This window comes from Drosophila montana, unplaced genomic scaffold (genome assembly GCF_035044405.1).
Source record: "Drosophila montana isolate Dmon_TW-CO22-7 unplaced genomic scaffold, ASM3504440v1 contig_3468_1, whole genome shotgun sequence".
Taxonomy (NCBI): domain Eukaryota; kingdom Metazoa; phylum Arthropoda; class Insecta; order Diptera; family Drosophilidae; genus Drosophila; species Drosophila montana.
In genome coordinates, this window is record NW_026998349.1 from 145455 (window position 1) to 169528 (window position 24074).

Below are 24074 nucleotides of genomic sequence, written 5' to 3' on the forward strand. Positions count from 1 at the left end.
TTTTGTGTAACACATTCAGCTGTGAGTGTCATCCAAATGCGACAATTTGACTAACTGACTAAGTGAGAGACTGACAGAATGACAGATTCACGTAAGTTGTTGGCAGTCAGCCGTGCGAGACGCGCCGAAAGAGTGAACAACCTTTTAAAGAGCGCCACTTGCTTAAAATTTCAAATAAGCAACAACAACAATCAACAACAACAACAAACTTTGGACTCGGACTTGGACTGTGACTTTGCAATCCAATTGAAATTAGCCGCATTTAATTGCAGCTACTTGCGAATGCCGTTAGTAGATATATTTTATTTAATATTAAACGAATTCGTATTCGCATTCGTATTCGTATTCGTGCACTTCCAGACTCGCTCTCGCCTCGGGGGCATAAATTTGTTCTGGTCTGCTGGCATTTAAGATCTTTGCTAAATATATGTACACACATATGCACAGATACTAAACTAAGGCGAACGCAGCGAAGCAATTAAAACAAAAACTAATTTTAGTGACTAGGAAATTGGAATTGCGATTAAGTTAAGTCTGTTTAATATGCCACGTCTGTTCAAAGATGCAGCACCGCAAACACCTAGAGCTGACATTTGCATTGGCATTTTGGCCCAAACTGAAGGCCTCAATCTCATACGGGCTAGACTATAACAACAACAAATAGGAGTGCTCGAGCGTGTGGCTACACTGTGAAAAATGCATATCTTTAATACATTTTCAGTTTCTTTTCTTCATTTTAAAGCTTCAAGATTATAGTGCCACAACCTTTAACCAGGGCTGTAACCCACATTTGAAAAGAGTTAGAGAAGGGTTTAAAAAAATTAAATACCTATGCTTGTTTTATATTATACATTAACATAGTTACCCTCCCTAATCTACGTCTTTATCCCAGATAACTTTTAATACAGGCTACAAAATCTGAGAATCGACACTTTTCGGGAGTTATCGATACAAAATATCGATCAAATCAAACATGGCTAGATCGCACGTAAGTGTTATAGTCTGTTTCCACTATGCTCAAACAATGTTACATTTTCAAAGTTCACATTTTGCGGTTCCACTGGCAAGTGTCCGTTGTCGTTAACATGTGAGTGGCAAAAATATCGCTTCTTTAAATAAACAGCTAATCGGTTTGATTTGATTTACCTCAAAATACGACCTCGAAGTGGAGGCTCCATTTAATGGACTCTTTGCGGAATTTGGTCATCTTTAAATGTTAAAAACTATGAGATTGTTAAAATTTAAAATTATATTGCTATATATACCTATTATACTTTCATATATTTCATAACAACGATACGAAATTCGATAAATCATCGCAAAAAAAAAACACGAAATATTCGGGGCGAATACCAACATTTATTGGAAAATGTCACATTTTTTTGTAAATGTGAAAAATGTGTTTTCTTATGGGAAAATGTACAGACCACATTTGGCTTGGCGAAACTTCACTTGAACTATCTGTATTGTCATAAAAGTGTATGTTATTTTTGATACAATATACCAAAAAATGTAAGAAATGTTGACAATGGAATTAGGCTATTAGTCGCATTCAAGTTGCAATTATCTGCCTGTTACATTTGCACAACTGCCATATACCCTCTTCTTATCATCTTCAAAGGGTACAGGGTATTATGTTTGCCAGACACCGAGGCCAATTGCCAAGTAACGAAGCGCAGCAGCAGCTGTGGCTAAGCACACACAAATACCCACAACATTAGATGCTGCACATGCTTCAAGGCATGTTTCTGCTCTAATTCGCACTCGGGCCAAGCAACAGCAGCAACAACTGGCTGGAAAACAGCTAACACAGCTAGCGTACAACGAACTTCTGCACAATTGCGTGGCCACATTTCCAAAAAAGTTTCATAAATACAAAATGCAACCGCCCGCATCCACAATTCCTGACAGCTGTCTGCGCCTTCGCCCTGTATCTGTGTATGTGTCTGTGTCTGTGTCTGTGTCTGTGTCTGTGTCTGTGTCTGTGTCTGTGTCTGTATCTGTGTCTGTATCTCTACCTGTGCCCGTGTCTCTGTTCCCGTGTCTGTTCCAAGGTGGCACGCTCAGAGGCCGGCATTATAAATAGCAAGAGGCGGCGCACTTTTATCTTTTGCCACCGGAGTTTGGCTTCTTTTTTTTTTCTAGTTTAACAGCAGCTGACAAGGCGTCGAAATGTACAAAATGTACAACACCTGTCGACGGCCAAGTCGGAAATGGGCTAAAATGGCGGAAGCTGCGGCCAGCACATGGAAATTTTCTCAGCTTTCTAGCGTGTCCCAAAAATAGAAACGAAAGCAGACACCAAATATACACTAAGCACAGGTATTAACTTATGCACAGCCATAAATTAGTCATGATCTGTGCATCTCGGAGAGGAGATTAGGCTGCCAGCAGAGCTTAGGCTGGATGAGAGTCCACTTCGATTTTGGGCCAAAGCCAAACTGGCGCCAGAGAACATCAACATGAACATGAAGGGCCAGAAATAGTTTTCAAGAACTTTTAATTGGCAAAAAGATAACTGAGATATATATACATATATATTACATCCATGTATTGCGTTAATTGAAATGGCCATTAAGTTCATATAAGAGCCCAACATTTATTTATTCATGTCTGAAAGCAGTTGAACGCGTATGGCGTCATGATTGCTATAAATTATTGATACACTGCAATTAAAAACATAGCTACAAAGTGCGTAGACTTAGCATCACAATTATACGACATGAAACATACAGAAATACCCTGTATTATGAGGATAATCATGGCAGGGGTATAAGAAAATACAAGGGTAGCTTTGCATGTTGCATCGCAATTATAAGACATGAGTGCTGCTCAACTGGAGAAATACCCTGTATTATGGTAAAGAAAGTAAGAAATAAAAATAAATATAAATTTATAAATAAATATAAATTATTGATACACTGCAATTAAAAACATAGATAAGACATAAGTGCTGCTCAACTGGAGAAATACCCTGTATTATGAGGATAATCATGGCAGGGGTATAAGAAATACAAGGCTAGCTTTGGATGTTGCTGATAAAATAATGCCTCAATAAATATTTGTAAACAATATTCTCACTCAACCCCAAGTTTGAGGCAGAAAGAACACAACATATTTCTTATAATTTCTAGCTTTTTTTTTTTAATTACCCATATGCCCATTAGAGCTAGATTTATAGAGTATTAAAATCAATTAATGATAAAAGCGAACGTATCTATTTTTTGTTATTGAATTGAAATGTGCCTTTTCGCGTAGATTAATTGGAACATTTTTGGCACAGAACATCAGAGTGAGAGGGAGCAGAAAAAAAAAAAATCAATTAGACGTTTTCGGAAATATTTATGTGCGAAGCCTTGAGCAATGCATGTTATATATCTTTTATCGCAACAGTTTTCGCAGCGGTAACAAGCCCAAATTGTTTATCTGAAACTTTTGTTTATTTTTGCACACATACTAACACTCACACACACACATTCTTAACATTGCTCTGACCTTGGCTTTAATTATTTCTGCCGGAGGTTTTTGTTGACTTTGTTAGAGCAGCAAACCCAGCATGGCAGTTCTTGACACACACTCAAACTCAGACAATGCGTCGTCGCTGAGCGATTTTTCAATTGCAGCGAAAATGACCTTTTGCTGATTTACGTTTTTCTTTTTTTTTTGTTTAGTTTTCGATAGGTCTCGAGAAACGAAACACAGCTGCGACAACTGTCGCAATTGCATGTGATTTTGACACGTGTCTCGTTGCATTTCTACAAGTTAACCCAGAACGAAACGTTTAATTTCACTGGAAATGGAACTGGAACTGGAACTGACGCTGGAAATGTCAACCAGCTCTTCGTGAGTAAACTCAGCTAACATTTCCTCTAATTGCATTTCCAGCTAATAGTTTTTGACTTCCGTAAAATAATCGAAATACCGGATAAATAATCAATAGCCTACCTTCATGTCATTTATGATCTGTTGGAACAGACTGCCCAGCGCAGAGCTGTCGCGTTCAAGACTGAGATCCATTTCCGTTTTCGTCGTCGTCGTCGTCGTCTCGGATTTTCGGGTTTCCTATTTCTAACTAAATGTGTCAATGCAAATCGATCGAATTCGTTTTCGTTAGCTTTTTGAGTTTGCGCAGCGTTTTTTATTTTTTCTCTCTTTGTTTCTTGATTTCGCTGTGTATTTGGCTTGAGTTGCTCTTCACTTCTCGATGGCCGGCAAAACCATGAAAATTAATTTCTCTCTTAGCTTATTATTTTTGCGTTTTATCGACATTTTTTCGGTTCAGTTCCATCCAGAGTTTTGGCAGCGCCTGTAAAAAAGTATTTAGATGGGATTTAATAGGGAATGTATGGAAAATAAATAAACTTCTATTTACATATGAGAGTTATACTATCAAAACTTCAGCTTATCTATTGAATATTAGTCTAAAACTATTTTAATCCCATTTTAAAACCGGTTTTAAACCCCTTTTAAAGCACTTTTAAACTTATTTTCAAATAGTTCACGCCTTTAGCATGGTTTTAAAATAACTTCTACTCTATTATATTCCAGATTCAAGCTTATTATCAGCATCTTGTGAATGAATCATGCCACACTTCCGACTTGTGCTGAAGAACCAAATATACATATGTGCCATATGTGGCATTAAAATGCATGTGCCACATGCAACACTCCCCCACCCCCTTTTCCCCTCCCCTTACCAAAGCAAGCTAGTCGTACCATAAATTTTCGAAATTTGTCTTGGGCGATGTAATAATGTGCTCGTAAATAATATAATGAAAACTAGCGCATATTTCAAAACAAAATTATTATGCTTAATTATGCTTATTAATAAGCTTTTTCTTGCGCCTTATACGTAGAGAGGGAGGGAGGGAGAGAGGGAGGGAGGGAGGGGGGAGGGGAGCGTAGCTTGTGGCTTTTTGGGCAATGCGTAGGCGCAATAGAAATAGCTGGCACTTATTTATAAATCGACAGGGCGAACGATAAGGGGAAAGGGGGGGGCAATGCAAGCCCTGCAAGCAATGTGACCCAAATAATGATATCAGAGAGTTGTGATTTATATGTTATGTGCGTGGCCCCCGACAAGTGCTTGGCAGAGGCTTTAATCAATGCAGGCTAATTGCGTTAATGCAATTGCTAATTGTTAATTGATATGTCAGCGACTGAGTGTGTGTGTGTGTGTGTGTGTGTAAAGCCAAAGTCAGCGGACAGGAAGCGTCGCAGCAACGTCTTGTTTTGCAGTTTATGAGTTACGAGCTGGGAGTTACGAGCTATGAGCATATAAATAAAGCTATTAACAACTCGTTGGTTTAGCGCAACGCGAGTTGACCCATTTGAATGTTTCCCCATTTTCCATTTTCCATTCGAACGTTGTACGTGCCAGCACAGTTCTCTTTCGAAAGCAGCCTACTCAAATTCATGGATAACCAAATAAAATGAAGCCGAAGACGAAGCCGAAGACGAAACCCAAAGCCAAAGCCAAGCCATGAGCGCACCACAAGACATTTCAGTTAAAGCTCTTGTTGCTTTTAGGGCGGGGGGGAAAAATGTCAGCAAAGCTAGCAAGTTAGCAGACACTGAGGAATACCCTTATATGACACTTTTTTGCCAGATAATAAGTTGTGATTTTATAAGCTGTCATTTAATAAGATTGTTTGGCTAATGATTCAATATTTACGAAATGCTTATAAATTAATTAAATATTTAGCAAAACTAGCAAGTTAGCAGACACTGAGGAATACCCTTACCAGATATATGACGATTTCTTTACTCAGATAATATGCCATTTCTAATATAATTTGGCCCATATTTGTGCCTGTGAGTCTTTTCTGCAGCTAATCAAATATTTGTTCCTTAATTTCTAATCATTCAATATTATAAATGAAATATTAATTATTATGGTTTGCTTTTAAGAAAGCATTTAGCAAAGCTAGCAAGCTGGCAGTCGCAATGATTGCTCTTATCGAATCTATAAAGACTTTCTTGAATATATGATATGCCCATGTATTCATTTATAGTTTAATTTGGTTAACTACTTAATACCAGATAGAATTATATAGAAAAACAGTTAGCTAGCAGTCCCAATGATAATCCTTATCAAATCTATGAAGATTTCCTCCACTCTATAAAATGCCTATATCTATTACATGCATTTATAGTTTAATTTGGATAATAACTTAATAATAACTTACTATATAGAATTATATAGAAAAACAGTTAGCAAAGCTATCAAGTTGGCAATCGCAATTACTAAATCTATGAAGATAAAACATGCTCCTACATTCATTTATAGTTCAATTTCGCTAATAGATTGATTTAATATAGAATCATATAGGAAAACAGTCAGCAAAGCTAGCAACTTAGCAAGCGCAGTCGCGGTGATTAACCTCGTAATATCTTTGACAATTTTCCAGCTAATAACATGACTATACATCCAATTTTAATCTTTATGGCTTAAAGAATAGTTGGCATTGTTTTTTTTGCACAGATAACAATATACGCTCCTCTTTCAGTTCGAAACTTGTTTGGCTAATGATTCAATATTTCGTATTTGTTTTAGTTGGGCAAAAACTTATTTCCGCACTTGCGGAAATTGCAAGTCGGCGGGCAACAGCAGCTCGCACAACAACTGGAAGAGGAACAACTGCAACAACAACGACAAGAAGAAGAAGAAGAAGAATGCTTGTGTGTTGGCAACAACTTTATCTTGAGAGGTCATTTACACTGCGCAGCAGCTGCGCGGGTTTTCTTCAACTTGTTCTCCATGCTTTTCACTGCGCTTTTCCAAACGCACACACACTCGCACACACACACACACACTCGGACACACACACATACACACTCGCACACACACACACATAGAGAGCGTCACGTTCTCCAGCTTTTGTTGTTGGCACTCTTCCACTTTTCTTCCTCTTTTTATTTACGTTGTTGTTGTCGCCGCTTTTGTTGTTTGCATTTATCATTTGTGCATTGTGCATTGTGTTTCATATATATCTATTTATTTGTTGTGTCTTGTATCTTTTGTGAGTGCGTATCTGTGTATCTGTAGCTGCCGCATGTATCTGCATCTTTTGTTGTTTGTAATTGCCGCCAGAACTGCGCCGACAGTTGCTGTCAGTGTCATAATCAGGCGGCAACACTTCAGCCATGCCTCAAGCCACAAGCCTCAAGATAGACCATTAAATAGGCCTGATTTGGCCTTCAGTAACTCGATTTGACAGTAACAAATGTTGATTTCATTCAATTTCATAGTTAAGGGCTTTACTTTACAATTCCCAAGTTAGCAAATCAGAGTAATTATCAGAATGCGCTTATAAATCAATTTCCTCTTTGCAGACATGCAAATTTTGCTGCATTTTAAACAAAGTTTCCAGCGGAAGCCCCTTTCGAAATGAGATGAGAAAACGCTCAATCGCAGGCTATACATAAATCGGTTAAAGGGGCTCCAGATTGAGGCTGGAAAATGAGGCTAAAGGGCAGAGCTGTCAAAGGGCCAAGCGAAGGCAAACAAAGATGAGCGGCAGAAAAAACAACAACACAAGTTGGATAATTGCAAGGTAGACCGGTCTGAAGAGCGAAAGAGAACGAGGGAGAGAGGAAAAGAGAGAGAGGAAGAGATAGCGAGAGAGAGAGGAAGAGAGAGCGAGGTCAGGCTGAGCAAACGTGATGTGATCTGTTTCAGGCCCAGATTCTTGGCCAGTAGCCAGCAAATTACCAAATCGTGCATTAAAAAAAAAAAATAAGCTCCCAAACAGGAAAACGACAATTTTGCAAGCGGGAAACCGTTTAGGCCAAAGCCAAAGACGAGCCGACAAAACAACACAATGGGATAAAGGGGGGCAACGAGTCGTTCGTCGAGTTCAATGCGAAACCCGCATCAAAGCACAAATGTCAAGTTGCCTGCTATTATTGAGATACCCTGCACAAGAAGGGTATACTGTAGTTGTGAAAATGTATGTAACAGGCAAAGGTATCGAATAACAGGCAGATGGAGGCAAGGTATCTATTACCAAGCTTGGATAAACTTGAGAAAATTTGATAACAATTTAATTTCAATTTATCGATAGCTGCCGCCATTTTGTAAATATCGATAAATGTCCAATTCGAATCGAGGTTTTTAGGCATTTGTTTTCGCATAGTTAACATATATAATCCAAATTTTGTATAGCCATTTCCAAGCTCAACATTTCGTTGCTGCGTGCAGGGTATCAGGCTAGTCGTGCGCTCTTGCTTGTATTTATTGCTATTGTGAATGCGATTTCATTTCAACTATCTACGCATAATTTTCCGCCCTATTTACGTTTGATCTGCTGCTGCGACTGCGGCTGCGACTGCGGCTGCTGTCTGCTCTGAGAAGTCAACGTCCCAATGCGGTTTCCATTGGCGCCCCGAGATTTGCATCTGTTGCGGCGGAAGCTGTCGTTGTTGTTGCTGCGATCCAAGGGCTGTGCCTGATACGGCAAATAGATTTGTGTACACGTTTAGTTGCATGCGGCACATTCAATTTGGTTTCTATTACAGGAAGTGACATGACAGAGTTCGCCTGCAGAGCCCATCCACCCCGAGAGCCTCTATCAAGGGGCTGCTGCCCATAGAGACTATTCCTAATTGCGCCCCCAAGATGTGCGCACACGCACAGCTTAGCTGTGCTGTGCTTGTGTGTGTCTTTCATATGCTGCCTGTAATTATGCGTGAATGCGTGGCGAGTTGAAATGTTATCGACATCGTGCCAGAGCAACACTTGCGCAGACTTAAAAAAAAAGGGGGCAAAGGCATCTGATAAGTGTGGTTAAATCTTAAGCAAAGATACTGCTGGCAGGGCATATGCCTAGCTATTTATATAATAAGCGAGGGATAAGTCTTGAAATGACATTAACAAGTGTCACTTTAACAGCGTGCATTTAACAGCGTCCCTTTAACGGTTACTTTTGTTAACATCAATTATCAACTACCTAGTAACATTAACAGCGTCACTTTAACAGCATAAGTTTACAGCATAATTTTAACAGCGGTACCTTAACAGCATTACTTTAACACCATACTTTTAACAGTGTCAATTTAACAGCGTACATTTAACAGCGTCCCTTTAACGGTTACTTTTGTTAACATCAATTATCAACTACCAAGTAACATTAACAGCGTCACTTTAACAGCATAAGTTTACGGCAGCGGTACCTTAACAGCATAACTTTAACACCACAGTTACCAGTTAACAGTTACTTTTGTAATCATTTTATGCAATCTTAATTATTTGACATCAATTATCAACTGCCAAGTCACATTAAAGGCGTTACCTAAGTAGCATAGTTTTAACAGCATCACTTTAACATCATACTGTTAACAGCGTCTTTTTAACAGCATCGTTTTAACAGCGTTATCTTCAGAGCATTACTTTAAAAGCGTAATTTTAAAAGCGTCACTTTATTAGTTTGCATTTTACAGCGTCACTTCAACAGTTACTTCTGTAATCATCAACTATCAACAATCAAATAACATTAAGAGCGTTACAGCATGTTGTTAACAGCATTATTCTAACAGCATTACTTTAACAGCGTCACTTTAACAGCATACTTTTAACAGCGTCTGTTTTCTTTTTGCTGTTGCACTCATTTCATCTTTTATAAATGATTTCAAATCAATTTATCGTTTCTTCTTCAGCTATGCATATTCAACGCACACATTTGACATTCTAATCTAGTGTTATGCTCGGAGACAGCCCCATCACATGGCCCATCCGGCTGGGAGTATAAATATCTTGAAATATGCTTATGTTTAACAACACAGCACAGCACAGCACAGAAACCCTCCGTAGCACTGAGGCATTCGGTTAAACAAACATGTTTACAGCCCATTGCGACAATACTTCTCAGTGCTTTAGCTGCAGCTGATTTATGGGCTTATCCAGCCAAAAGGGGCGGAGGTTAAAGGGGGGAGTGGGAGGTGGAAAGGCTGGGCCATTGTGAATGTGGATGTGAATGTGTCGCTGCAGCCACAAGGTAAACGATATACGGATGGCAAATTGAACGGCGCGCATCATGACTTTACACTTTCACCGTAAAGCAACAACAACAACAACAACAGCTGTGGTCAACAATGAGGCAGTCTCCACCCCCCGCCCTCACCCCTCCCCCTCTGTGAACCGTGGGTTGCACAGGGCCAAGAGGGGGGCGTAGGTTGTCAAGGTTTGTTGTTGTTGTTGTTGTTGTGGAAAGCGCTGACATCGAGTGTGTTTTCATTTTAGAAAATGCATTTTAAAAGCGAAAAGAACTCATCATGCTGTTGATGCTCTTGTTGATGATAATCTAAAGTCTCTTTTATATGAAATCAAAATCAAAAGCTGAAGCACATGCCCACGAATGTATCTATGTATCTTTATGCGCGCATCTATGTATCTGTGCATCTATGCGCTGCATTTTCTGAAAGCGCGGCGGCGGCAACATCTCTGTGTGTGTTTTGCCTCAGCTCTGCTCTGTTGCGACGTCATTAACCCAAATTTCTATAAATAACATTTAGCAATTGGATAAACGAAATGGCACGCACACACACGCACACACACACACACACGCATCAAATGCCATTGATAGTGTTGGGCAATGCTGCGAAATTGATGTGAGCACAATTTCAAATTTTTCGCAGCTCAGAAAAACCATTCACAGCCAATTGAATTGAACCAGTTTTAGTTGCTCTACACACATTCTTTTTTTTTGCCATATCTCTGGGCATGTGAGTTGATAAGCGATTGATTCGTTATCTAATCAAGACAGATGTCAACACGACTTCGATTTTCGGCGCAAATCGTTGTTGCAATCGATTATCGATCGCAAGCTATCAGAAGAAGGAAAAAAGAGGATGGCCAAGCATAACGAGCAAACGCAACAGCTCAAAAGTAGAACACAACACAACATTTCGCAATGGCAACAACAACGCCCACAATCTATGTAAACAACGTGTCCAAAATGTGTGTGTGTCTCTCCCACTCTCTCTCTCTCTCTCCCTCTCTGGAAATAAACTTTCGGCACATTAGAGCTGTTCAGCTGTTTAATCGGGCATAAAATTATATGATTACACATTGAAAACATGGCCAAAACCACAAGCGGCAAAATGTGTGTACACAAACAGATATAAATATGTATGTGTGCATATAGTAAAAACAAAATAAATCTTATTTATAGACTGTTGAGGCGCATACTTGGAAACTATTAACGTAAAAAAGTACTGAATAGAAGAAATAAAAAAACCAAGAAAAATATATTTGTTCAAATCAGTTTCCAGTTGAAACAGAGCAAAAACATAAATTAAGAGCAAATGAAAATAACTTTTAATGAATTAATAAACTGTGATCGATAAGTTATCGATACACATAGTTGTTTAGCTTGTTTATAGCATAGCTCGGTGATCTAATAGAAAGAAAATTATAATCCTGTTGCTTGGTTTTTATATGCGTAGTTTTCTCTAGCTCTTATTATTTTCAGTGAAACAAAGCAAAGGCACAAAATTGAAAGCAAATTAATTAAAAAACTGTTGTCGATAAGTTATCGATACACATAATCGATAAACTTAGTTTATAACATGATTTGCTGATCTTATAAAAAGAAAATTAAACTCCTTTTGCTCTAGCTCGTTTTACTTACAGTGAAAAAATGTAAAAGCATAAATTAAACGGAAAATGGGCATTACTTTTGATGACTTAATAAACTTTTATCGATAAGTTATCGATACACAACATGATTGGCTGATCTAACAGAAATAAGATTATATTTCTGTGGGTTGGGATTTATAATGGAAGTATATCTAGCTCTTCGTAATTTAAATGTGTGTTTTATCGATGTTTATCGATATTTATCGAACATACATAGATTCCAAATTTGCAACCTTTAGCTCTTCTAGTGCTCAACTTTTTTGCCCAATTACCCACTGGAATCAACATTATCATCATTTCTGCTGCTCATTTACAAGTAGTTGCCCCATAAAGATAATTTTTAACGGGGTCAATATTCATTAAAGAAACGTGTAATCTCAGTTTGTTGCCATTTAGTTTTCCACTTTGAAGAACAAAGAAACATTAGCGCTAAAGCGAAGCATTCTTCATTAGAATATCCGTCATGTTTTAAACAAACACTAATTGAAGTCAGTTTTTTTTTGGTTTTTGGCAATATTAAAGCGAACTTTGGCTTTGGGTTTTCGCCTGGCCACAGGCCCGCCCTTTATCACAACAAAGTCTGCGCCACAGTCAACACTCGTTAATGATAAACAAAAGTACCGTTAGCCGGCACATGTTGTTATTTCGTATTCTCTTTTGTTTTGTTTTTTTTGTTTTTTTGTGGTTCAAGTTTGTTATTTTCAGTCGCCGTTTTGCCGGCTCGCTCCGGCGCTTTTCTAAGCCGCCAAGATTTCTTTTCCTCTACACATGGAAATACATATATATATATATGTATGTATGTGTGTATATATCCATGGCAACTTTGTAGACAACACATGTCAATTTTCACTGTTCTGTTTGCGTTTTGTCTGCGCTCGTTAGCTGAAAATCTTGGCAGTGCAAATCGCTTAATGGCTCTCATGCGGCTTGTGGCCAAGAGAAGCACAGGCAAGGGGGGGAAGACTTGTGGCAAGCTTAACTAATTCGCTGGCATTAAATATATAATTAATCCAAGCGTTCAAGCCAGCACTTTGTGCGCTTTGATTACTTTTGAAACACACAAAAATAAAGACTACACAGCAAAAAATATTGACTTGCCTTAAAATCTGGTTTGAAAATAAGGTCAATATTACAATTTAATTAAATAGGTATTTATAATTTTAAATCGCTTTATCCATAAACCTCATTCTCCTTCAATTTGAATGCTTACTCTTCATTTATCATAAGAAGTTTATCTGCACTTTAGCTCAGTTGCAAGATGTAGAATCAAAGTTTATCTTAGAGCAGTTAATTTTCGATTGAACACCGACATTTTTTACCTGGTTAGAACTCGCTGAAAATCCATTAGAGTACGCGCTCTCAACTTTTGACATTTTATCGGGCGTGCGACAACAAAGATGGAAACTTTTTTTTAATGAGCTCTGAGCTGTTGATTAGCCCAAAAGTGTGTGTGGGGCCAGGCGATTAGCAAAGCTAACAAAAGAGCCCAAAAAACAGCAGCAGCTGCCGCTGCGTGGGCAGACACACTATATATATATTTATATATATATATATTTAAGAAAGATATATGGCTTACGCCTCTCCTTTAATGTGTGTGTGTGTGTATATTCATGGATATTCATTCATGCACTCAAATCAACACCCAGGCAAACAAAATGAAATCGAAATCGAAAATGTTTGGCCGAGTGGGTGTCAGACAACAACACAAACAACAACAAGAAGAAAAAAAAAAGTGGCGGGTTCAAGATGCAAAACAAATGCATTCATTCATGCAGTCACTTTTGGCTCAAAGAGGCCAGTTTATAACTTTCAAGAGTGTGTGTGTGTGTGTGTGTCTGCCTCTTGGAAACGTTCCCAGTAGTTGCCCCAGCTGTTTGCCAACAACAACTAAAACAACAACAACAACAACAAACAACGATGCGTTGGCGTATGCAAACACCAAACAGGCTCGGCCAGACTATCGACCATTATATGTAGATATTATATACCCTAGCAAAGGGCATTAGCATTTTGGCACACAATATGTAACGCATGGAAGAAGAATTATACGAACCTATAAAGTATATATATTCTGGATCAAGTGACATGCAGACAAGTCCATCTGTCTGTCTATCTTTTTGTCCTTCTGCAAACCAGTTTCTACGTCTTTTGAGCTATCTTTATGAGTTGGATTGAAACACTATATATATATTATATAGTTAGCCGAAATCGACAAAATAAACATAAATTTGCTCTTAACATACAAACAATTTCCTATCAATATATCATATTAGGACAATCTCAATAAAAACAATTCTTTAAAAAACTCAAGTCATTTATTTAGCAGACTTCTTCTGTTAGGGTATTTAAACGCCGGCCATGCGTATCAAAGTGTGCTCTTTCTTGTTTTATAGGTAGACGACGCCGTCTTCTGTCTTCTATTGCCCAAAAGCATAATTAAAAATTACATGGCTCAAAGCAAAAGGCAGGCGACTGAGCAAAGTAAACACCAAAAAGTTGCACACAAGTTAACAAAGTTGTTGTTGTTGTTGTTGCTGTTGCTGCAATTGTTTGGCTGTACAGAAGAACAACGCAAGTTTATCCAGCGATAGAGAGAGAGAGAGCGCAAATATGTTCCTTTTTTTTATGTACTCGTATATTTTGATGCAGTTTTGTTTGCTTGTTGATACAGCCGCAGGCGCTGGCCATAAACATGCTACGTGAAAAGCCAGCCAAAGCCAGCCAAAACCAGCTAAAAGGAACCGAAAACCAAGTTATTTCGTTGCCGCCAGCTGTTGGTATCTCAACAGCCCCCCCCCCCCTCTCCCCTGCTCCCTCTGTCTTTCTCTCTCTGCACAGGTGCAGCAGCAGTTGAATGGTTTTTTTTTTTTGGGATTAGGTTACACATTTGCTAGTTGCAGCCAAGAGGCATCAGATAAGCACAAAGAAAATGTGCCAAGTGCAGATACACACACACACGCACACACACACACACACATGTAAGCATATACCCTAGCACAAGAAATTCCAAGCATATCAGATGATTAAAAAACTCTAGAAGGTATAACATTCTAACGGAACATGAAACTGGGAGAGGAGATACGAAATAGTGCAAGTTTATGATAGAATTTCTTGAAATAAACAAATAAGCAAACTATTCTACAATTGCAAACATTCCGCTTTTCTCATTTGTCTATAACATTTGTTTAAATAAATCTCCTTTAGAACGAACACAACAAAGTGAGTACAGTAAAAACGCGTGTGAGCGGAAAAAAAATATATAAGCCAAAAAATTAAAAAGGAAGGGCGATGATTAATTACTTTTCATAACGTTCATAATGCTTTGCCCGTATATAAGAAGCGCAGGGAAACTAGTTAATGTTGAGTATGGTTAAGATATCTTCCTCATTTTCGACCGTTCGTTTCTATGGCAGATATATGATATAGTGGTCCGATGTAGATAAGATTTTGCATAAATGTAGGTAGAAATCCATAAATGCCGAGTTTGGTCAAGATATCTTAAAAAATAAAAAAGTTTTCCATACAACAACTTAATTTTCGATCGATCGTTCCTATGGCAGCTATATGATATAATGGTCCGATGTTGATAGAATTTTGCATATATATGAGGAGCCTAGTAAAACTAATAAATGCCGAGCTGGGTTAAGATATCTTGATTAACAAAAAAGTTTTTCATAGTACAATCTACTTTTGGACCGATCGTTCCAATGGCAGCTAAATGACATAATAGTCCGATGTTGATAGGATTTTGCATATATATGAGAAGCATAGTAAAACTAATAAATGCCGAGTTTGGTTAAGATATCTTGATAAACAAAAAAGTTTTTCATAGTGCAATCTACTTTTCGACCGATCGTTCCTATGGCAGCTATATGATATAAAGGTCCGATGTTGATAGAATTTTGCGTATATATGAGGAGCATAGTAAAACTAATAAATGCCGAGTTTGGTTAAGATATCTTGATAAACAAAAAAGTTTTTCATAGTACAATCTACTTTTCGACCGATGGTTCCTATGGCAGCTATATGATATAATGGTCCGATGTTGATAGAATTTTGCATATATATGAAGAGCATAGTAAAACTAATAAATGCCGAGTTTGGTTAAGATATCTTGATAAACAAAAAAGTTTTTCATAGTACAATCTACTTTTGGACCGATCGTTCCAATGACAGCTATATGACAAATTGGTCCGATGTTGATAGAATTTTGCATATATATGAGGAGCATAGTAAAACTAATAAATGCCGAGCTGGGTTAAGATATCTTGTTAAACAAAAAAGTTTTTCATAGTAAAATCTATGGCAGCACAGACGGACGGAGAGAGTGTGTTAATGAGAGTTCTCTGTATGAGCTCTCTTATCAGTCGCAGCTCGTATCAAAGTCGTTTGAAAGGTATGCAAAAGGCAACTGCATTGACAGACGGGACGCCCACAAAGGCGTCACGAAATTTCAAATAAACGCGCGATAAGGCAACGCCGCAACAACAACTGTAATCATAACAAACTGAAATTCTAATTAAACAACATTTACAGTTAGACAGTTAGACATTTGCGTCGACCGGTGGCAACGTGCTGCTCCGGTTCCTGCTCTGATTACGACACACGCAGCGATTTCCACTGCAAAATGGAGACATCGTGAAAACCAGTTAGAGAATTAAGATTTAACAACAACAAAATAAACCAACCCCATATTTCATATAATTCCTGAACCCCCAAAAAAGGTGAACAACCAAAACAAAAAATATACCCAAAAAAAAAAATGGAGGCATAGAAAAACTGATTGGATTTGGATACGAATATAATAGCTAAACAAAGTCAATGAACCCCTCCGGATGCTGTGGGGGCCCGCCAACGCGTGATGATTATTCCCCCCAGCATTATTATTATTGCTCCCCAGCGATAAAAAAAAGAAAAAGAAAGAAACAACAAAAAAAGTTAATAAGTAGCCCACACATAATGCAAAATGTTTGAGCTAAAAACGGTGCAAAACAAACACAACAAACAGCAATAGGTGAGAGGGAAAGGAGAGGAAGGGCAGCATTAGAGATGAGCAAGAGCCAAAGTGTGCGAGGCAACAAAAGACATATCTAAAAGGCAGCTTTTTTAACACAAAACTGCATTTGGTATTTTTTGGCTATTAAAAATTTAACATTCACCTATAATAATTTTGTAAATTTGATAAAAAGCAAATTTGTATCAGCATCATATACTTGTGCGTGCACGCACGATTAATTCGTGTCACGGCACGCGCGCACATCTAGTGGCGGCGAGTGCCTGCACTTGCGCAAATAGCGCGACAACTTCAAAAAGGGAGCACAAAATTACTGTTCTTGTTGTTTCTGTTAATGTTGCTGTTGTTGCTGTTGTTGTTGTTGGCTGGCAATGAAAGGAGTTTTCATGGCTTGCGCTGACTGGAATTGGCACTGGAAGACCTTGGAATCTGTGCTTGTGTGAAGCTGGAAGCTGTTGTCTGTCAGCTTTTGTGTTATTGTACAACACTTAAACTAATTACATTTTCATAATTAGCACACTTGAACGTGAGATGGGGCGTGAGAGGGAGGATGAATGAAGGAGGGTAAGAAGCGCGGCAAGAACAAAGGCAAGTGTAAGAAGCAGCACATTTGAAGGATACTCACGGTTCTTGAATCTATTTGCCCAAATGCAGTCAACTTCCAGCTGCAGCAGAAGCAGCGGGCGCATCAAAAGAATCCTGCAAACAATTAAACAGCGTTTCCTCCCCTTTCAGCCGGCACCCAGTTTGAGTGTGTGTGTGTGTGTGTGTGTAACAGCGAGTGTGTGCTCGTTACGGTCGCCCGCTGTCGTTGTTGTTCCTGCAATTGCTCTTGCAGTTGTTTTTGTTTGTTGGGCTGCAGCACATTCCAGGCGGCAAAAGCGCACAAAAGAGAAGAGAGCACGCGTCTCTCTCCACCCGTCTCCTCGTTGGGCTTTGGGCTTTGTTCAAACAAACTACCCTGACGGCGACTGCGACGGCGGCGTTGTCGTTGTCGTTGATCCTTGCACAGTTTTTGTTGTTATTCTTGTTGTACACAAACGCACACAAAAACAATCACAGACAAGCACACACACACAGGCAGACGTGTGCATGTGTGTTGCATAAAATTATTCACTAACAATTTAAATATGTACACACTTTTCGGCGTTTTTTTTTTTTACTATATTCTTCCTTTCCTCTTTTTCTATTTTTGCACTGTTTTCTGATTTTCTGAGCAAACAACAGTTAAGTGCCGTTGCCGCCGCCGTTTAACAGTTTTTTTTTTTTTGCGAACTTTACTTTCAATTTAGCCTGCCGCCGTTTCGATTTCAATGCTGCTCCTGTCAGTTACGCTTTGCATTTTCGTTATTTAATTCAATTGGACGCACACTTCGCGTAGAAATAGAAAAAAAAAACAATAGCCGAGCTGGTGGGAAATGCATTTACCGAAACGCCCAATCAATCCAATTCGTTTACACAAACGCTGTTTTATTCACGCGCACGAGTGGCGACATATTCGTGCATTATGTTATCAAATAGCTTTTAATTATTTAACAAATAACACTTTAAATTGCGCGCACCGTTTGCCGCACGTCTGACTCGCTCGGCGTTGTTTTTGCTTCTGGCTGCCGATAGAAATTGTAGTGTTGTACAGCGCAAAATGGACGCTTATTTGATGCGATACATCGATTGTTAGCAGCTCAATTTTGCGTTCGCAGCCAACTTCACTTGACTGCGTCGAGTGGCGGCCAACTGCTGTAACGTAAATTTGAAACTATAAATAGCTTAATTACACTTTTACACTCTGTAATATTACTTGACAACAATTAAGGTATTTATTTGTTCATTCTTTTGTTACTGTTGCAGGTCAGCCGCACAAGCTTACATCTAATAATTTAAGGTATACGTCAGCATTATCACACAAGTCTAGCGCAAATACAAAAATATATATAAAAAACAAATAAAGCGTTTTGTACACACATAAAACATTACCAAAGCAACAAACTATAATTATAAAGCGAAGCCGAAACTCTGCCCCCCGCATGCCTCTTAGCTATCCAGCCGCTCCACGCTCAGTTTAATATCCGTTTTGGGCATTAGCAACAATTTGCCATTGTCATATTGCATGGGTATCGCGGTCTCCGCGCAGGGCGCATAGCTGTGGTGCTGCAGCAGAGCCACCAGGCCAACCAGGAGCTGCTGCTGCGCCAGCTGCTTGGCAATGCAGCCACGCAATCCCTCGCCAAAGGGCAGAAATGATGAAGCGGGCCGAGCTCGCACTGCCGCCGCCTCGAAGCGATCCGGATCGAAGCGTTCGGGTTCCGGATAAATGGCCGGATCACGGTGTATGGCTGCAATGGGTATAAGCACATTGTTGCCACGGGCTATGACAAACACGGACTTGGGCAGCTCGAATTCCCGGGTGGCGCGACGCAGCAGAAACGGATACGGCGTGTGCAGGCGAAGCGTTTCTGTAAATCGAGATCGAGATGATGAGCTGACCCAGGTGGGGATCCTCAATATACGCACCATTCAGGACCTGCTTCGTGTAGGTCAGCTGCTGCAGGCCCTCCGCTGTCAGTGCTCCCTCGTGCTGCTGCAGCGTTGCCCTAATCTCTGCTCGAACGCGCTGCTGCAGCTCCGGCCGCAGCGCCAGCTCATAGAGGCAGAAGGCCAGGCTGGCGTTCAGCGGCGCCAGCCCAGCCAGTACGAAGCCAAATGCTTGTGCGGCAATTTGTGCATCCGTCAAAATCTCGTCGGTGGCGGCGTACAATTGCAGAAAGCTCTGCAGCGGCTGTCGATCCCTTCGGCGCTGCTGCTGCAGTTGCTCCAACACGAGCTTATAGAAGTAATCTGTGGCCAGCTGCGCGTAGCTTTTGTGCCGCAGCAGACGCGCCAGCAGCGGCAACTCCAGCGCCAAATAGGCGCGCCACAGACTCCAGTTGCTCCAATAGCTGCGCGTCATCAGGCCAAAGTCCGGCGGCAGCTCGCCGGGATTCAGGCCATAAGCGAGCGTGGCAATTGCCTGCACGTTGTAGCTGTCCACCAATTGGCTCACGTTCAGCTGCTGCAGCTGTGCCTCGCCCAAGCCGCGCTGCAGCCTGTCGCTGACTTGCAACAGCCGTGGCAGCAGCTTTTGCAGATTGCCCGGCGTGAAGACTGTGCGGCATTGGGCGTGCAGCCAGCGCCAACTGTGCCCGTCCAGCTGCAACAGATTGCCGGACAACGGCTCGGCGGGCACATTGTGATAGAGTCCGCGGCTGGTGAAGTAGCCCGCATCGCTGTCCAGTATATGAGGCACCAGCTTCAGATCCAGCACCAGGACAAAGGGTTTGATCAGCGCATAGCAGCCAATGAAGGGTGCACGTCCCTTGTAGCTCTCGTAGATGCACTGCAGCACCTGCTGCACATGCCGCTTGCCGCCGAGCACATCTTTGAGGTTGCCCCACAGAAACTTGGGCTTGGCGTGCAGTATGCCCCGCCGCTTCCAATAGCCCAGACTGAATCGGACCAGGGCATAGAAGAGCGCCACGGCGCCCAAGGCGCTCCACAGTACACGCTGCAGCATATCCAGGCGCGGGAGAGGCAGCAGCTGCTCCAATTTGTTCGATCCGCTTTACGTTTGCTGTTTGTTCGTTTTTAGGCTTTTTTACGGTCGTTTGGTTAATTAATTGGTAAACGTTCAGTGTCGCTGGCTTATCAGCGCCATCGTCATGGAATAACTGTTAAATATGTGCTTATCAATAGACTCGATTCCTGGCCATAACGCGCGCTAAAAGAGAAGAGAAAACATAACTGTAAATACTCTCTGCATAAATAATTTGATTAGTGTTGGCATTTTAGCAGTATTTCCGCTAGATTTGCAGCTGCGCAAGTATTCAAGCCTTAACGAATATATATCATTTTTTTCAGTATGCCATTTTTGAAAGCAAAGGGATATGGAATAAAAATATAGGCAAACTATTTTTAACGTTTAAACTGTCTCAGGCTGACCTCTGAGCAACACTGCCAAACAACGTTCGAGTAGTGTTGTACACATTCATATTTTATTGCTCTGGCCACTCTAGTTAAATTGGCAACACTGTTTCTGTTGCCCTTCACAATCTTTTTGTTAGCTTATTTTTGCAGTATAAAGCAGAGATTGTACGCGCTCTTTTCGAACTCCGTTATGTGCATCCAGCGCACGTAGCCCTTGTCAATTAGCTGCTGCTTGGAGCTGGGCACGCCCGAAAAGTGCGGATCCTATGGGGTCAAAGAGCAAATATAAGCTTTCATTGAGGTCAAGCTGAGGTCAATTTGATGCACTTACCACAATCAACAGCGAAACGCCCGCCGTTGGGCTGAGATGTATGCCCGCAATGGCCTTGGAGGCCATGTCGCTTAACCCGCCCATGGCTATAAAACCGCCGTAGTCCTCAAAATAAGCACGTATTTGGGTGAACAGCTGTGCGCTGTTCAATCGCTGCGCGTGCACAAATTTACAGGGTATCTCGAACAGGGCATCAATCACATAAAACTCCTCCATTGTGCCAATCCAGTCGCGTGAGCCAATAAAACCGGACGGCTTGTCCCCAATGCTGACCAGCATGCGTTGAATCTCCCGAATCGAGGGCACGTTCCGCTCCGCTTCGTTGCGCCTGTTTATGATCCAAGAAATGGCCGTTTGCAAAGTGCGATAGCCGCAGCCCCAGCCCGCATCCGAGTGGCCATCGCAGTTGTAGTGGAAATACTTGAAGTGTCCGCGCGTATAAAGGCTCTCACCTGGCCCGGTGTCAGGCGGTGGCAGTTCCAGGTGCACATCCTTGAGCAACTCGTATGCGTAGGTTTTGGCCACAATATCAACGAGCTGCGTTTTGTTTTGCTTAACACTCGACTCACATTCACAGGTTGTTTTCATTGTTGTTGTTTACACGCTCAAATTAGCATATATGCCCTTTCTATATTTATACATTTATTTATAGTTGCGATATTTACCTTTTGCTACGTTGCAACAATTAAATTTAGAAATTTGGAAATCATCTGCTCGTCTATGTTTATTGCTCCGATAACGATTAAACGTCTTTCGATAGCCGCATTACGCACTTCGCGAAAGTATCGATACAATTTACATCGATGACCAATGGTCAGTTATGGCGCCAATTTTAAACTGCCGACATTGAATGCTTAGAAAAAAAAACCGTAATAGCTATGCATTTATTTAGATGTACAAATATGATTCTAACTATATAGATGTAAAATTTATGCGCCACACACATATATATATATATATATATTACTCAATATATACACAAATGGCCAACTGCTTGTTAACGCTTTGCGTTCTTTTATCGTTTAAAATAGATCCATTTTGCCGCAACTAACATCCAGAATATCATCATCATAGCTGATCAGCTCCTTAAGGCCCGCCGCCATGGCAGCTTTCGAAGTCGAGGGCAGATCGGCATTGTCCACGACGTTTATGTTTATCTCGTGTGTCTTATACTCTGGACTGCTCTGTTCCTGGCCAACAGGCGAAGGTGGCGGATTGGATACTGCAAAAAATGGAACTTTTAAAATGAATTTCTAATATTTCACTATTTGCATATTTGGTACATACAGTTGCCAGGCAGAGTCTGTGCAATTGACTCGTCCCCTTGCATATAGAGTTCCTTGCGTGTATTTAATGAAGGCATTTCGGTGCTCTTTTCGCTGAGACGTTTCTTCAGCTCCTCAACCTTGCGATCGCGTATCAACGTTTCGATCTGCTTACGAGATTTGTTCGCATTTTGGCGATCCTCGCTAAAAATTGACTTTTGCTGCGCTGGCGTTATTTTATCATGATGCTTGAGCAGAAATAGAAATACGCCACCCGGCGTACGTCGACGTCTGCCATTCTAAAACATAAGATGAACATAATTTATTAGTTTAGATTAGTATTTATTTGGAGATTGACTCACGTTGATCATCATGCCGCCATCGGCTTCGATGCGCTGGGTTTCTTTGTAGAGCTCGAGAGGCACATCTATGCCAAGCACCTGAATAACGCGCACTGCAAAACATAACTCTTTAAATTATAATACGATCTTTAGGATCAGTTCTAGTTGCCCACCTAAGAGTTCGTCCTTCTCCTCGTAGAGTTTGTTGGCCATTTCCCTGGCCACATCGCTTGGATCGCGTCCGGACGTATCGTTCAGATCGAGTATATGCCGCGGCTCGCTCGAGTTGTCCGAAGAGCCGCTCGTGGACGAATGTCCACGTCGCGAGCGTGAACGTTGGCCAAGACGGTTTTTGACAGGATGCCGCTCACGCTGGCCCTCCATGTCGGGGCGTGTGGACTGACGTCCCCTTTTGTGGGCCGGATGTGAGCTGCCCTCGTCCGAGGAATTGGACAGACGACGCTTCAGGGTGTTCTCCCCATTGAGACGGTATCGCAGCGAGAAATCATAGTTCTCAACGTTGCGATCGCTGCTGTTGCGCGTGACGTCGCAGCCGCGCATATTCTCGCTGAGCGCCTCCTCCTGCAGGGCGGCTGTCCAGATGTTGTATTTCTTGAAACGCGCCCGATTCGGCTCAGCGTCCGTGGTCTCCGACGGCGGCGGCGGCACACGGACCATGACGGTGCGTCTGATTTGCTTTCTACGCTTTTTGCCTGCTGAGTGCGTATCGGTGCGCAGCTTCTTGATGCAACCCTCCTCGGAGGATTCACCCGATGTGGATTCGCTGTTCGACTGTGACTCATCGTCCAGGGCGCTTTGTATCTGATGGCATGTGGCAAGCGGACTTGCAACGTTTTCCGCGGCGTCCATTGCAGCAGCAGCAGGTGCGTTTGTGGGCGCCGGTGCCGGTCGCTGCAGCGGCGTATAGATTTCATCGTCGCCGCTGGCTGACAACTGGAGTGCGGTACGCATTATTAACTATCTGTTAGTTAGCTATTTTGTGAACTTATTTACCTCTCCATCCTCTAAATCGATGTCGTCGTTGGACTGCAGGTCCATCATCTTGCAGAAAAAAATTAATTCTACTGCGGCAGCTGTGTTGGAAAACGATAGCAAAAAGCGAGCTGTTCTCACTGGTTCCGATAACAGAGCATGTTATCATTTTTGAAATAAAATCTCACTCCCATCACAGTATTTAACTTCTCTTTTTTAACTATCGAGTTGAGCATTCGCGTGTATTTATCCAACTTTACACTGTCTAAATTATTATTTATCGTTCTTACTGACTGTTCCACTGTGTTGGAAAACGTTGTCACTGCAGCTGCGCTTATAAGCTATATCGGTTGGAAACAAGAAATTATATGTGCGATGCAGTGTTTGAATTTAAATTACTCTCACTAGACATTATCATATTTGCAAATTATATATTAAATTATTAACTGTTTTCGATACATACAATCAGCTGTTTGCACAATGTTATTCAAGTGGAAACGCCTCAAATGGAAAAGGGTGGCAGCACTGTTCA

The 24074-nt window shown here is 41.0% G+C and overlaps 4 protein-coding genes across 15 annotated transcripts in view; all 4 read right to left on the minus strand.

Annotated features, from left to right (window-relative positions):
* Window positions 1-18248, minus strand: part of mim (missing-in-metastasis) — a 53842-nt gene extending 35594 nt beyond the window's left edge. For all 11 annotated transcript variants that reach the window (XM_064691772.1, XM_064691780.1, XM_064691775.1 and 8 more), the window contains exons 1-2: window positions 17278-18248; window positions 3946-4306 (exon numbers count right to left, since the gene is read on the minus strand). In XM_064691772.1, the coding sequence (XP_064547842.1) occupies window positions 3946-4017 (72 nt within the window). In that variant the 5' untranslated portion in view covers window positions 4018-4306; window positions 17278-18248. The remainder of the gene's footprint in view (window positions 1-3945; window positions 4307-17277) is intronic.
* A 198-nt stretch (window positions 18249-18446) lies between these two features.
* On the minus strand, window positions 18447-21756 carry LOC135434954 (probable cytochrome P450 6u1). Of its 2 annotated transcripts, XR_010437321.1 has the most exons (4): window positions 21609-21756; window positions 19164-20406; window positions 18627-19105; window positions 18447-18560 (listed from the first exon to the last, which is right to left on the minus strand). XR_010437321.1 is itself a non-coding variant. In XM_064691783.1 (3 exons), the coding sequence occupies exons 2-3, from the start codon at window positions 20200-20202 to the stop codon at window positions 18684-18686; spliced, it is 1461 nt and encodes a 486-aa protein (XP_064547853.1). In that variant the 5' UTR covers window positions 20203-20406; window positions 21609-21756; the 3' UTR covers window positions 18447-18683. The 2 variants fall into 2 exon arrangements, 1 of the variants encoding a protein (XP_064547853.1); XM_064691783.1 differs by having other exon boundaries at window positions 18447-19105.
* On the minus strand, window positions 20628-21597 carry Ufsp1 (UFM1 specific peptidase 1). Its single transcript, XM_064691787.1, has 2 exons — window positions 20944-21597; window positions 20628-20876 (listed from the first exon to the last, which is right to left on the minus strand). Exons 1-2 carry the CDS (start codon window positions 21529-21531, stop codon window positions 20751-20753), a joined length of 714 nt encoding a protein of 237 aa, XP_064547857.1. The 5' UTR covers window positions 21532-21597; the 3' UTR covers window positions 20628-20750.
* A 57-nt stretch (window positions 21757-21813) lies between the features above and the next one.
* Phax (phosphorylated adaptor for RNA export) lies at window positions 21814-23674 on the minus strand. Its single transcript, XM_064691784.1, has 5 exons — window positions 23564-23674; window positions 22723-23503; window positions 22571-22662; window positions 22231-22507; window positions 21814-22165 (listed from the first exon to the last, which is right to left on the minus strand). The coding sequence occupies exons 1-5, from the start codon at window positions 23609-23611 to the stop codon at window positions 21966-21968; spliced, it is 1398 nt and encodes a 465-aa protein (XP_064547854.1). The 5' UTR covers window positions 23612-23674; the 3' UTR covers window positions 21814-21965.
* Window positions 23675-24074: the final 400 nt, after the last annotated feature.